At 36.8% G+C, this 16,038-nt stretch overlaps 1 protein-coding gene and 1 non-coding gene across 2 annotated transcripts in view; one reads left to right on the top strand and one right to left on the bottom strand.

The window, feature by feature from the left end:
- Positions 1 to 16,038, bottom strand: part of EFCAB13 (EF-hand calcium binding domain 13) — a 112,836-nt gene that overhangs the window by 4,615 nt on the left and 92,183 nt on the right. The window contains 2 exon segments of the mRNA XM_057535190.1: positions 678 to 731; positions 11,059 to 11,109. Coding sequence (XP_057391173.1) covers positions 678 to 731; positions 11,059 to 11,109 — 105 coding nt within the window.
- LOC114236929 (small nucleolar RNA U13) lies at positions 15,029 to 15,132 on the top strand. Its single transcript, XR_003622776.1, has one exon. It is a non-coding gene; the product is annotated as a small nucleolar RNA U13 (small nucleolar RNA).

Genomic DNA, 16,038 nt, shown 5'->3' with positions numbered 1-16,038 from the left:
ACACATCAATTTTTTTTTTATCATACTCACTGAAAAACACTGGTGCAGAGAGCAAATTAAAATTACTTAAGAATGAAGTACAGACTGAGGTTGTATGTGTGCTGAGGGAAAGAGGGCAGAAGACAAGTTTTACTTGCCTCTACTGATCAATTTCACATTATAATTTTCAAACCTTCCATTCATTCTTTTCTATGTAAGTACAGAACATAGTATTCTGGCCCTGGGAAAATTATTTTAGACATAAATGTGATAAGAGGCCTGCAAACAAAAAGTACTGAGATTATGTATTAAATTTTAGAAGCATCCAAAAAAGAAATTTTAGGTCATTAGACATACTTATCAACAGGTAAGATTTTAATATTAATAAGAAAATGGGAAAGTACATTGCAAGTGGGACTTTAAAGCTAAATGCACAAAAATTGTGTATGCATAAGGAAAAAAATTGGGGGTGATGAAATTACAGATTATCACTGGTGATAGAAGTAAGGATTATTCAAATTTTTTTCGTTCTTTCATTTTGTGAATATAGAAATTTTCTGTAATGAATATGTATTACTTTTATAACCAAGAAAACACATATAAAATATGTTTTTAAAAAGAATTTTAAAATAAAATATAAAAATAAGTGCATAGCATCAGATTATCAATTTTATATTATATAAAAAATTTCTACTCACGTTTAAACTTCTTCAGGCCCTCCATTATTGAATGCACTTTAACCTTCCCATGTTCTATAAAACATTTTGAATCAGATACCGAAGAAGTCATATAAAAACTCATAAAAGCAGATAAAAGTTATGAAATTATTAAAATAACATGGCAGGCTGGAACTTCTTCCATGAGTTAGAAGAACTAGAGATAATATACTGGTTTGCTTTGGAATTGGATTAATTTTTCTCTCAGGTGAGTATGATGGAAAAAAGTATAAATCAATGACAGAACTATCTCAACTTCTTTAATGCAGTTTTCCTCTTCTGTGTTTCAAGGTATTACACTTCAAAGGTGATACATGGGAAAGGGATATTACACAAAGCACCAGGGCTTGAGTCTGGCAGCATCTTTTCCAAACTCAGATAGATGACATTTTAAAAAAAGATATGAAGAGACTTTGTTGGTAAATGCTCAGAGTTGGAATAGGGAGAGAAGGACTTGCTGTTTTTTTGTTCTGACAGGTTTTTCTTGAGAATCAACCCATTTGAGATGGCATGTTTGTCACCACTGTGTATAGAGTGTGCTTCTCTGACTGGAATGATCTTCTCACACTTGTTCAACTTAGGGTCTTCTCCAGGAAACCCCAGTCTTGACTAAACACTCCTTTAGCGCCTTCTGCATACATTTATCACATTATATTGAAATTATTTTATGTGCCTATCTCTTCTGTTGGACCATAAGCTCTTTGAGGACAAGGGCTGTGACTCATTCACCTTGGTACTTTGCACAGAGCCTAGCACATGGGATCCCTTCCTTTAACGACTTAACAATCGTTGGGAGATAGTATAAGTTTGACCTAAGGAAGAGCACTAAGGGGGATCAGTCTGAGTACTGGAGAACACTGATGGGGAGGTGGAGGCGAACAGAACCAGAAAAAATAGGAAGAGAGTGGTTGATACCTGAGAAGTTAATGTGAATGCATGAGAAACCCAGAGATTTAAATACTGTATCTAGGACAGAATAGCACTTGCAGGAGAAAAGACTAAAGAGTAGCCTAGAAGAAGAGCAGCTGTGAGACAAGTGGGACTGAATGTTTCTTCCATGATGCCACCCAGTAAGAGAAGGGGCAGAAAGGAACCCTGGGTGGCACCTTCAAGAATTCTGATAAAGGGGCTTCCCTGGTGGCGCAGTGGTTGAGAATCTGCCTGCCAATGCAGGGGACACGGGTTCGAGCCCTGGTCTGGGAAGATCCCACATGCCGCGGAGCAACTGGGCCCGTGAGCCACAATTACTGAGCCTGCGCGTCTGGAGCCTGTGCTCCGCAACAGGAGAGGCCGCGATAGTGAGAGGCACGCGCACCGCGATGAAGAGTGGCCCCCACTTGCCACAACTAGACAAAGCCCTCGCACAGAAACGAAGACCCAACACAGCCAAAAATAAATAAATAATAAAATTAAAAAAAAAAAAAAATTAAAAAAAAAAAAAAAAAAAAGAATTCTGATAAAGAAGTAATTTTTTGGGTCTATAAAATGTCACACACTCTTGTTTCAAGACTAACAGCATACATCTCTTTCTCCCTTCCTCTCTCCAAAACTCTGAATATATTTCTAATGTTTCCTCCTCAGCAATGAAATGGGAGGCTGGAACTTGAAGAACAGAAACAAAAATGAAAATTCCCCTAAAGTAGGAATAGTGGCAGAATCTATGAGAATAAGGACATCTATTATTTAATTTTAAGCAGTTTCAGTAAAATAAGCTACCAACCCAGCCTTGAGTTGAGAAATGATGGAATTAGGCAGCGTCCAGGGGAGTAACAGAATAAAAAAAGACAACAGCATAGTAGAGGAATGCAAAGCAGAGAATTCAAAGTAGAAAGTCAGAACCATTGGTGAGTAGGAGAAATATATGTCTCCCCTAACCTACCCAAGAGTCCCTAGATATTGGAGAGTTGCTGGATTTCGTCTATACATGATAGTATGACAAATCAGTTCAGTGTTGGGAAATTTGTTTGCCATGTGGAAAAAAAATCCAAGTGGGATCCCTGTCTTACCATATGCAGAGGTGGTATACAGAAGAATTAAAGACCTAAATGTGAAAGGTAAAATTATATAGTTAGTAGAAGTAGTAAAGAACAAGAAAATGAAGCGTTGGCAAATCTGGTGTTCATTACTGGGGCAGTGAATAGGTAAATTATGGTCATTGTATTGAAGGGATATTATGCAGCAGCCAGAATTAGATTGATTTATAGAAACATGGGTAAGTCTAAAAAATATAGTGTTGACTCACATCCACTAGGATGGCTAGAATTAAAAAGTCAGATAGTAACAAGTGTTGATGTGGGAGTGGAGGAATCAGAACCTTTATACATTGCTGGTGGGAATGCAAAATGATGCAGCCACTTTGGAAAACAGTCTGGCAGTTCCTCAAATGGTTAAATGTAGAGTTACCTTATGACCCAGCAATCTCACTCCTAGGTATATACCCAGGAGAAATGAAATATGTCCACATGAAAAGTTGCACACAAATGTTTATAGCAGCATTATTCATAACAGGCAAAAGGTGGAAACAATCCTAATATCCATCAACTGATGAGTGGATAAGTGAAATGAGATATATCCATACAATAGAATATTATTTGGCCATTAAAAGGAATGAAGTACTGATACATGCTACAACATGGACGAATTTTGAAAACATGTTAAGTGAAAGAAGCCAGTCACAAAAGACCACATATTTTATGATTCCATTTATATGAAGTGTCCAGAAAAGGCAAATCTATAGACATAGAATGTAGATTAATGATTGCTTAGGGGTGGGAGGATAGGCAGTGAAAGCTAAAGTGTACAGTGCTTCTTTTTCAGGTGATGAAGATGTTTGAGAATGACTGTGGTGATAATTGCACATATCTGTGAATATTAAAAACCATTGAATTGTACACTTTTAGTGAATGAGTTGCCTGATATGTGAACTATATCTCAATAAAGCTATTAAAAATAATGTTGAGTGAAAAGAAATAGGGGTTTTATAACACAATACCATTTAAGTAAATTAAATACCACACACACTGAATTTTTAAAGGGACATGTGTATATCTAAATAAACATGAGGAAGGTAGGTTGGAAGGACAAATATTAGATATAATAGAGAATGGACTTATGATGGGGGAAAGGAAATAGGAGTGGAAATAGGAGGTAAAGAGGAAAAATACAGTAAGTCCTCTAAATATGAACCTTCAAGTTGCGAATGTGCGTTCGCATGCCCAATCACATAAGTTAGTTTACGTGCCTGGTGTACATTGTCATGTGTGTGCATCCTCAACAAGTGGTTGTGCTTTTGTGTACTTTACTGTACAGTAGTGTATAGAGTACAGTAGTACAGTATCTTTATTACAAGCCTAGGATGTCTGGAAGCAAGTGTAAAAGCAGTGGTGATGTGACTGGTACTGTACTGTACTTTTCAAGGTACTGTACTGTAAGAATAAAAATGTTTTCTTTAGTTTTTGTGTTTGTTTTTTATGTATTATTTGTGTGAAAAGTATTATAAACCTATTACAGTACAGTACTATATAGCCGATTGTGTTAGTTGGGTACCTAGGCTAACTTTATTGGACTTATGAACAAATTGGACTTACAAATGCGCTCTTGGAATGGACTTGTTCGTATGTAGGGGACTTACTGTAATAAAATAAAACACAAAGGGTCCTTGCATGGACCAATGGTGATAGTGTGCCATACTGATGAGTTTGATTAACTCAACTGTGTGCATCTGATATTTAAGAAAAAGTTCACCCTTCCCCTGCAAAAGAAGTTTAACGTGCTGGTGAGATATGAAGGGAGAAGTATCTAGCAGGCAGCTAGAAACACAGTAGTGACAACAAATAATCCAGAGAGCAAAGGTTCTCAAACATTTTGGTCTCAGGACCTCTTTATATTCTTAAAAAATGTTGAGGACCTCCAAGAGTTGCAACTATGGATAATTACCCTATTAGATAATAAAACTGAGGAATAAAAAAATAATAATTCATTTTAAAATAGTAATAATAAATCCAGTATATGGTAACATACTTTTTAATGAAAAACATGTATCAATTGAAAATGAAAAATATAAATAAATTTCCCAAAAAGTTTAGTGGGAAAGGTAGTGCTATTGACTGAATATTTGTGTCCCCCCATCCCCCCAATAAAATCCTATTCCCAATGTGATGGTATTAGGAGGTGGGCCTTTGGGAGGTACTAGGATTAGATGAGATCTTGAGGATGGAGCCCTCGTAAGTGGGATTAGCGCCTTATGAGTCAGAAGAGAGCTTGCTGCCTGCTGCTCTCTGCCATGTGATGATATGAGAAGTTGGCAATCTGCAACCCAGAAGAGGACTTTCACCAGAACTCAACCATGCTAGCACCCTGATCTCTGACTTCTAGTCTCCAGAACTGTGAGAAATAAATTTCTGTCATTTACAAGCCACCCAGTTTACAGTATTTTTGTAATAATAGCCCAAGCTAAGACAGCATTGTTTTACATTTTTGTAAATCTCTTTATGTTTGGCTTAACAGAAGACAGCTGGGATTCTCAGTCTGTTTCTGCATTTGATTTACTGTGATATGGTCACAGAGTTATGTAGTTGGAAAAGAAATATTTTAATAGCTTTTTCAGATATATCATGGGTGGGGGGTATGTCATGTAGCTTATGAAAAATGCTACTGTACACTTGTGAGTGAATGAAGGTGATAAAGGCAAATAATGTCTTTGTGTTAAATGTCTTTGTGTTAAAATAGTGTTATTTAAAAAATAGTTTTGCAAATATTTTCAATGGACAAGGGATTAATCTCCAAAATATACAAACAGCTCATGCAGCTCAATATCAAAAAAACAAAGAACCCAATCAAAAATGGGTGGAAGGGCTTCCCTGGTGGCGCAGTGGTTGAGAATCTGCCTGCTAATGCAGGGGACACGGGTTCGAGCCCTGGTCTGGGAAGATCCCACATGCCACGGAGCAGCTGGGCCCGTGAGCCACAATTGCTGAGCCTGCGCATCTGGAGCCTGTGCCCCGCGACGGGAGGGGCCGCCATAGAGAAAGGCCCGCGCACCGCGATGAAGAGCGGTCCCCGCACCGCGATGAAGAGTGGCCCCCGCTTGCCGCAACTGGAGAAAGCCCTCGCACGAACCGAAGACCCAACACAGCCAAAAATAAATAAATAAATAAATAAAATCAAGTAAAACTTTAAAAAAAAAAAAAAAATGGGTGGAAGACCTAAATAGACATTTCTCCAAAGAAGACATACAGTTGGCCAAGAAGCACCTACTATGAGGTGTCACCTCACGTTGGTCAGAATTGCCATCATCAAAAAATCTACAAACAATAAATGTTGGAGAGGGTGTGGAGAAAAGGGAACCCTCTTGCACTGTTGGTGGGAACGTAAATTGATACAGCCACTATGGAGAACAGTAGGGAGGTTCCTTAAAAAACTAAAAATAGAATTACCAAATGACCCAGCAATCCCACTACTGGGAGTATATCCTGAGAAAACCATAATTCAAAAAGACACATGCACCCCAATGTTCATTGCAGCATTCTTTACAATAGCCAGGTCATGGAAGCAACATAAATGCCCATTGACAGATGAATGGATAAAGAAGATGTGGTACAAATACACAATGGAATATTACTCAGCCATGAAAAGGAACGAATTGGGTTATTTGTAGAGATGTGGATGGACCTAGAGACTGTCATACAGAGTGAAGTAAGCCAGAAAGAGAAAAACAAATATCATATATTGACTCATATATGTGGAATCTAGAAAAATAGTACAGATGAACCTGCTTGCAAGGTAGAAATAGAGACATAGACATACAGAACAAATGCATGGACACCAAGGGGGGGAAAGGAGGGGTGGGATAAATTGGGAGATTGGGATTGACATATATACACCAATATGTATAAAATACATAACTAATGAGAACCTGCTGTATAGCTCAGGGAACTCTACTCAGTGCTCTTGGTGACCTAAATGGGAAGGAAATCCAAAAAAGAGGGGATATATGTATACATACAGCTGATTCACTTCGCTCTACAGTAGAAACTAATGCAACATTGTAAAACAACTATACCCCAGTAAAAAAAATAGTTTTGATCTCACAGACCTCCTGCAAGAGAGGGGTGTTCCTGGACCATGATTTGAGAACTGCTACCCTAGAGAGTTGATAGCTCAAGCAGTGATCAGGAAGTAATATGATTAAGGGAGGGAAGGAATTAAAACTGAGAAGACTGAGAAGTAAACCCTGGATTGTTTCTACATTAGGAAATTAGAATAAGTGGAGCTGGCAAAGGAAATTATTGGTGATTTCTGATTCTGAGAGCTATTTCAGTAGAGTTGGGGAGTACGTGAGTGGGAAAGCCAATTGCAAGGATTCAAAGAGAGAATGTAAAGTGAGGGAGCAGAAGCAGCACCTAAAGACCAATTAAAAAGTGGGCTGAAAGAAATGAGGGATGAATGATCATAATTATAAGACAGAAGAACCAAGTCAACGTTAGTTTTTAAAAGGAATGGGGGAGTATATGCTACTTCATAGGCAGAGTAGAGAGAAATAGGTGAAATTGAATGTGTTGAATTATGAAATAACTTTTATACAAATATTGAATCATTATGTTGTACACCTGAAACTAATACAATATATCAATTATCCCTCAATAAAAAATATTTTTTGAAGAAGTGGGAGATGATCAGGTCAAGAGGAATGGATTTAGAAGGGTGAAAAGAACCTCTTCAACTGAAGAGAGGAGAGGGACATAGTATATCTTCCTGAATAAGAAGAAATAATTAACTGGAGAAAACAGAAAATGGAGATGTTTGCAATGAATAGGTTCAAATTTATTAAAACCATGATTTGAGAACATAATGGTTGTGTTTTATTTCCTACTTTCTGTTGGGTTTAGCAGAGAAAGTCAAATATGTATTCCCTTCTTCATCCCTTAGTATAGTTCCTGGACATATTCAGTGATCAGTAAATATTTGTTGTTTGAATAAATCAATATACAATCTTTTCTTTCAAGGCCAGAGCTGTACAGAAGCGTTCTAGAAACATCATTATAATAAGAAATGCTAATCCCCAAATGCTCCTAGATCATCTTTTTTTGTATCAGAACAACAAAGAGAGTAATAGAAATAAAAAGACGAGTCTAAAGTAGTTACATAACACAAGAGCCAGCATATAAGTCATGTAACTGGACTCAATAAGCGATAATAAAAATCTCAATAAGCAAATCAATCAATCAATCCCTAACTCCTTCTGCTTCCCCTATGTGTCTCTCCCTAATACTCATTTTTATTTGCTAATTTTAATTACTCTAAGAGGCAGTAGGAAAAACGTCTCGTGGGACAAACTGAAAGCCCAGCCTGCATCTCATGTGGGTTTGGAATCTAAATTTATACCACGTTCATGACATGAGGAAACAGCAGGTCGAAATGTAAAAACTGATCCAGGTCAATACTAATATGGAGTATCTGGAAGAAGCAATAACCAAACTGTGCTGGGGAGGCATTCTCAAGCCTAGGACTCAAGGGATTCCCATAGAAAAAATAAACTGGATAAGATGAGCCCAAAACAAAAGGTCACCTAAAATGAATGAAACTCAGCAGCTTCTAGAAGTATTCCCACATGATTCGACTTCTTAAGAGTGAGTATGTATAGGAAAGGAGATCAAATACATATTATATGAAGTCAAAGATGGAAAACAAAGGTAAATTTGTGCCTGCTGGAAAACAATGACCAAAACTAAATAACTGTTCTTTTAAAAATGTAGTGAGCCTTTGGGTATTACCTTTGGTTAAAAAACAAAATGGGACAAGTACTATAAATGGACAAATGAAGGTAGATCTCCTCTGGAGAAAGATTACATAACAAAATGAAGCTGCTGGTGCCAGGTCTTTGTTTTATTTCATAATATATGGTATTTTCCCACCCATGCTTATAACTAATGGAGGATAATTATCTAAATCAGCATATATAGTATCTAAATAAGCATATAGTATCAATAGATGAGAACAGTTAGATATGGTCAACAGATATTTAAATTAGTAGACTATTTTGGCTCTTATTTGTATCAATCTAAGTCTCTACTACAACTCCCTTTAGTGTCTTAACCTTATGTATATACTCTAAGATTGATTCCCATTAATAGAAAAAAATGAAAAAATCTCAAGCCAAAAGAAAAATGCTCACTGCTGGTGTCACAACATTTAACAGCTTCACTGAAGTCCTCCTTAGTTAAATTAACATTCAGACTTTTCAGGGCACACTGCAAGTTAGGTATACCAATCTTGCCATTATCAACATGTGACAAGATGTGAGCAGCTTCTTTAATCTCTACAAAGATAAGTACATACAAGATATTATATTTTTAATGCAAAATAAATTTCCTGAAGTCCACACTATAGGTAAACTCTCAAATTATTTATTTTAACCAAAATCTCTGCAGGAAAAATACTAATATTTTCTATTTATATAACGGATAACCCATTTATTTCAAGTAGCATTTGAAACCAAAAAATTTAATGGCAAAGAGAATACGGTGGGTTATCTGAATCCATTCACCCATTAAATACTGAATAAGCTGTAAGCCTTTCTTATAATAGTTATGTCCTCTACATGTAGGTCTAAAGATTTCTATCAACTGATAAGGCAAACAAAGGCTAAAATTTGAGATTTGAAGTTTTTTTTTTAAACTTAACAATTATATTTATTTTTTATTTATTTTAAAGATTTGAAGTTCTTGATCCCCAGGGCCACTGTTAGTCCATCTCATGCTCTTGTGTGAATTAGAAAAAGGCCCCCCCCCACTATGTTTCAATTACAAAAAGGCACACCCGCCTCTGGGCAGCTGCAATCTATCAAAGCTTGGAGGACACAGTGAAATATGGACTACATTTCAGCCTCCACTTGTACCCTCTCAGCCAGGCACCCTTGCACAAGGCACAACACATACAACCAAATGGGGCAGTACTGTTGATAACAGACGAATTCAAAATATAAGACATAATAATAATTGGGTGCTTTAATTTTTCATCAATATCATTTCCCACTCAACCCCAAAATGAATTTGTTGTATATGTTTCCATAGTCTGAAAAGTGTCACATTACACCAGCAAATCTAAACCTCGTAGAGGTCACTTGGAAAGAATACCATAATATCATCTTAGATCTATATTCATTCTACTAACATTAACTTTAGTACTATTAGCTATTAAGACCAGCAATGAAAATTTCAGCCATCTTACCAAAGAGTTTTCTGTAAATTCCTTGAAGACAGGGACTGAATCTGTCATGTCTTGTAAACAAAATTCTAATATATTATACAGTTGGTACTATTAGAAAAATATGCACAAGATAATATGCAAGCACTGAGAAGATTTAATGAGTGATGAACTCTGGGAAGTCTTATGGGGTGGGAGGTAATATCGGAGCTGAGTTTGGGGGGAAAATGTGAGATTGTCTAACAGGAAATATAAACAAAGGAAAAATCACATGCAAAGACATGGAACTGAAAGCAAATACAGCCAATTTAAATTATAATAATTAGTATGGCTACAGAATATATGCAAATGTAGAACTGATGAGAGATGATGTTAAAGAGATAAGACAGATTTATTCATTCATTCATTTCATAAATATTTACAATTGTATGAGTTAATAACATAAAGATTTGGAATGATGCCTAGCACAGTAAATATTATATAAGTATTAACTATTAGTATTAGCTATTACTAAGAGCCTGCTGAAACCCAGGATTGTGCTAGGATCTGGAGAAACAACAGTGAGCAAAGTGGAGACATGTTCCTTGGCCTAATGGGCAAGGGGAAGAAAGAGACATTAATCAAATAATCAAAAACATGAATGCATATTTATAAACGAAATAAGTGTTATGAAAGGGACATGGTTTAATGAGAGCACATAACAAAGGAAGCTAACCTAAACTAGCAGATAATGATAGGCTTCCCTGAGGAACCTGACATTCATCTGAAAGATGAGTAACATTAACTAGACAAAGAGGGTCAGGGAAAAATATTCCAGGGAATATAATATGCAAAGGCTTTGTGGTGGGAGGAAAAGAGAGCATCTAAGGAACTGAAAGAACACCAGTGAGGCTGAAGTACAGAAAGCAAGGATAATGGTCCAAAATTATGCTAGAAGGTAGGGTGTGCAGCATTTTTATCTTTACCCTAACAACAATGGGAAATGTTTAAAGAGTTATAAATAGGGGGAGATAACATGATCAGATTACTGTTTAGGAAAAAAATATCACTCTGGCTGGAGTGGACAGAATGGACTAGCAACCCGTTGGCATTTGGCAATCATCCTAAAAAATAACTCTTTTATAGGAAATGTTTTCTCATATATATATAAAGTTCTCACCATCTGCCTTTGGTAATTTCAGATTTGAAGACAAAGTCTCTTTCCTAAAACCTGCAAATTTAGAGAGAGAGAGATTACATAATAAGGCATGATATACTGATCTTACCCAGTTTGAAAGGAAACCAATGCACAGATTAAATACTTCACCTCTAAGTAACATTTATCATTGATGAGCATTTCCTTCTCACAAAATCTTCCCCTGGCTTCCAGAATATTATTATCTATTCATGTTCCCCTTACTTCTTAGACTCCTTCATGGATTTGTCATCGTCCACCAGCTCCTTAAATGTGGCAGGATTTGGATGCTTCCTTATTCCCTAAGAAGGCAGATTAATCCCCAGGCCCATATATTCAATAAAATGTTTAATTATTAGTCTGAATTGTCCTTCTCAGTCTCTGCTTGCCTACCTGTCTATTATCCATCTAATCCTGGAGCTTTTCCTAAGAACAATTTGCAATTATACACTCCTACATACTTCCTACAGAAATACAAATTGGTACAGAGATCTATTTGGGGGAAAAGTGATAGAAATAAAATCTGCCCATTTGCAGAGATGGACAATACTGCAGCTAAAGATTAGTTCAGAATAACTTGCAATTAGTCCAGGTACTACACCTTGAAACAAAGGGAGGTTAGAATAAAGGTAAATTATATTTACCTTAATTTTTAAAATTTGTTCTAAGCAGGATGAACAAATAGCTAACCTATTAAGAAGTACTTTCAAAACAGTAGGTTTGGGCAATTTTTTAAGATAACTCTAAGATAAAACTTAGAGTTTTGAGAAATGCATTGAGAAATGCAAGGTTTCTCAAACTCAGCACAATTAACATCTGGGGCCAGATAATTATTTGGGGGTGGGAGTACTATCCTGTAAATTGTAGGATGTCTAGCAGCATACCTTGCCTCTACTCACTAAATGCCAGTGGTCCTCCCCCATCAGTTTTGACAATCAAAACTGTCTTTGGGGCTTCTCTGGTGGCGCAGCGGTTGAGAATCTGCCTGCCAATGCAGGGGACACGGGTTCGAGCCCTGGTCTGGGAAGATCCCACATGCCGCAGAGCAACTAGGCCCGTGAGCCACAATTACTGAGCCTGCGCATCTGGAGCTTGTGCTCCGCAACAAGAGAGGCCACGACAGTGAGAGGCCCGCGCACCGCGATGAAGAGTGGCCCCCGCTTGCCGCAACTAGAGAAAGCCCTCGCACAGAAACGAAGACCCAACACAGCCAAAAATAAATATAAATAAATAAAAATTAAAAAAAAAAAAAGCTTTAAAAAAAAAAACAAAAAACAAAAAACTGTCTTTGGACATTGCCAATTGTTCCCCAGGAGGCAAATCTGATTTTACTTTTTAGCTGAAGCTAAATTTAGTTAGGAAAATGGCTTTCTAAATATGGGTAAAATTCATCTGTGGACATCCCAGATGAGAGTATAAATGGATCAGGTAAATTCTTTGTCAATACAGCAAACAGCAGATCAATACTTATATAGAGTGTTACAGAGACAAACACTTTAATTTAATTATTCAACAATAACTTGCACTTCTCAAAGGACCTTTCGCTTAAAAAAAAATAAAGCTAGAAAACTCTTAAGACCTTTCTAAAACTCATAAAAGGAAAAGGGTTAACTCTGGAATAAAATTACCATAAAAGGAAACATTATTTCAAAGCCATGCAAAAACATATGTAAATAGTTTGAGACCAATTTTATAATCCAGTCCAGGATATTATCTAGGCATTTGATATTGTAATAACTAAATCTCTGTGGATATACCATATAGGGTATATCCCTTAAATCTAGTCTATAGTAAACAGTGTTACAATAAGTTTTGGTGTTATTTAAGAATTTATTAAGACAATTAGTATTTGGTAAAATAGTTTGAAACTCTTGGATAAAATTTTAGCAGAAATTTTTATTATAAGCTGCTGGTTATCTGCTCAACCAACTCACCTTCAACAAATGAATCATCTGGTATTTCTTTTCTTTTTTTTTTTTTTTAAAGGAATTCCTTTATTTTTATTATTTATTTATTTATTTATTTATTTATTTATTTTTGGCTGTGTTGGGTCTTCGTTTCTGTGCAAGGGCCTTCCCCAGTTGCGGCAAGCGGGGGCCACTCCCCATCACGGTGTGCGGGCCTCTCACTATCGCGGCCTCTCCTGTTGCGGAGCACAAGCTCCAGATGCGCAGGCTCAGTAGTTGTGGCTCACGGGCCCAGCCGCTCCTTGGCATGTGGGATCTTCCCAGACCAGGGCTCGAACCCGTGTCCCCTGCATTAGCAGGCAGATTCTCAACCACTGCGCCACCAGGGAAACCCTCATCTGGTATTTCTTGAAGACTATCATCAGTGAAATAAATTTTATCAGTGTTTCCAAGTATATCTGAATATTTGTCCTTATCAGACTGATTACTTTCTTTCATGCAGTCCAATGTACTGATGGTCTCATTCAATGCTACAAACACAGAAAATATACATACTACATGTAATCCAGGCCATGGATCTAAATTTGGGGAAATAAAAATAAAACTGATGGACTCGGGACTTCCCTGATGGCGCAGTGGTTAAGAATCTGCCTGCCCATGCAGGGGATATGGGTTCGATTCCTGGGCCAGGAAGATCCCACATGCCACAGAGTAACTAAGCCCGTGCACCATAACTACTCAGGCCCACACTCCGCAACAAGAGAAGCCACCGCAATGAGAAGCCTGTACACCACAACGAAGAGTAGCCCCCGCTTGCCGCAACTAGAGAAAGCCTGTATGCAGCAACGAAGACCCAATGCAGCCAAAGATAAAAATAAATAAATAAATTTATAAAAAAACAAAAAACAAAAAACAACTGATGGACTCTTCTAGATTTGCACTGTCCCAAATGGCACCCACTAGCCATGTGTGGCCATTTAAATAAGTAGAGCAGTCCATTCTCCACTCCTACAGCTTTCTATAGCCCCTTATCTTTGTTCTTAAAATTATTTTGTTACAAGTCTCTGTTTTTTGTTTGTTTTTGGTTCTTGGTTTTTGGTGGGCTATTCCTCTATGAACAAAAGTATACCAAAGTTTCTCTAGTTATTCTTTTATGAGCTCACCATTTCAGTAAAAAATACCCTTCATTCTTCTTAACTGCTCTCAAATCCCAATCTTTCCTTTTCCACTTTCCTTCCCTACACCCTTGCTCCTCTCAGCTAACTTCACTCAATTTAGAGAGTCATCATAGTCTATCATGTTTAGCACAATAACATCAAACATTTGAACTAGAAAATACATGACTGACCTCCCTTAATTTTTAAAAGAAAACTTCACATTTCTAAACTAGATTTCTAAAGAAGCATCTCTCAAGATTCGTTAAAATAAAGTGATAATAAATTACTTTAATATTAGCTAATTTATGTAAAAGTATAATTTTATAGATTATTTTGTTCTATGATATAGTAATTAGTCATTGGTAAGAAGTTTCAAAAACATATCATGTGAGGAAGAGTTGATGGGAAATTTGAGTCTAGAGAAAAGATGGCTTAATGGGAAAGAAATAAAACCTAAGAGTTCTCACATCTCTGGAGGGCTACTGACAGAAGAAAGAGTCCAAATGTTAAATACGGTTCAGGAACAGAATTATAAAGATTTCTACCAAATATGTGGAATAGTTGCCAAGTTCTATAGCTGTCCAGAGACATACAGTGGAATGAGTGTACAATGCCATTAGCCTATCCTCAAAACCCACTGATTTGATTTTTTAAATTAATATATAAAAATTAAGGAAACTCCATATCTAATGAACTAGGGAACTATTAAATCCCCATACTACAGAACTCATTCTCTGACCATGATAAAATACTGATAAAACTAGAAATAATCAACAAGGATAGGGCAATAATGAAATTCAAATTGCCTTGAAATTTAAAGTTTTCTTTTAAACAACTCTTACATCAAGGAGAAAATCAAAACACAACTGGAAATGTTTAGAAAATAACAAGATACTTTTGTAGTTCATAAGTGTGATGATTCGGTGTTCATGCAGTCGTGTGATATGCGCCTCCCTGAAACCTTGTTATGACACCAGCATATTACCCATCTGATGTAAAAAGAAAAAAATAACAACAATAACAAACCAGACTGTTATATAAACCAAAGTTTTACTACAATGAAAATTGATAGTCTTAAACATATTTATTTCTCAGCAAGAAAAAAATTAAATTAATAACTTAAACAAGAAGTTAGAAAAAATAGAAAATGGGCATAAGGGAACAATAGAAAGGACTTCATAAAGATAAAAACAGAAATTAATTTTTTAACTATAAAGAGAAACACTAAAGATAACTCTAAGAGTTAGTGCTTTAAAAGACAGATAAATAAGACATTTGCTACATATGGCTCTGGTGACCAGAGGGTAGGGCATTGCTTTGATGCACAGGTCATCTCCTACAAAAGGCCACTCTTCTCCAAGGTCAAGAAACATAATCAATCTAACAAATACACAGAAATAAAAACAGAAAATTAGGCAGGGGCTTCCCTGGTGGCACAATGGTTGAGAATCCGCCTGCCAATGCAGGGGACACGGGTTCGAGCCCTGGTCTGGGGAGATCCCACATGCAGCGGAGCAGCTGGGCCCGTGAGCCACAATTACTGAGCCTGCGCGTCTGGAGCCTGTGCTCAGCAACAAGAGAGGCCACGATAGTGAGAGGCCCGCGCACCGCGATGAAGAGTGGCCCCCGCTTGCCGCAGCTAGAGAAAGCCCTCGCACAGAAATGAAGACCCAACACAGCCATAAATTTAAAAAATAATTAATTAATTAATTAATTAATAAAATTTAAAAAAAAAATTGGGTTGGCCAAAATGTGCCTTAAAGAAAAAAAAAAAAAACAAACAAACAAAAAAAAAAAAAGAAAAAGAAAATTAGGCAAAATGAGGTAACAGAAGAATATGTTCCAAACAAAGGAAAAAGATAAAACCACAGAAGAAGGACAAAGTGAAGCACAGATGGGCA

This window comes from Balaenoptera acutorostrata, chromosome 20 (genome assembly GCF_949987535.1).
Source record: "Balaenoptera acutorostrata chromosome 20, mBalAcu1.1, whole genome shotgun sequence".
Lineage (NCBI taxonomy): Eukaryota > Metazoa > Chordata > Mammalia > Artiodactyla > Balaenopteridae > Balaenoptera > Balaenoptera acutorostrata.
The sequence above is the reverse complement of the archived record's forward strand: the minus strand, read 5'-3'. Positions and strand labels throughout refer to the sequence as shown.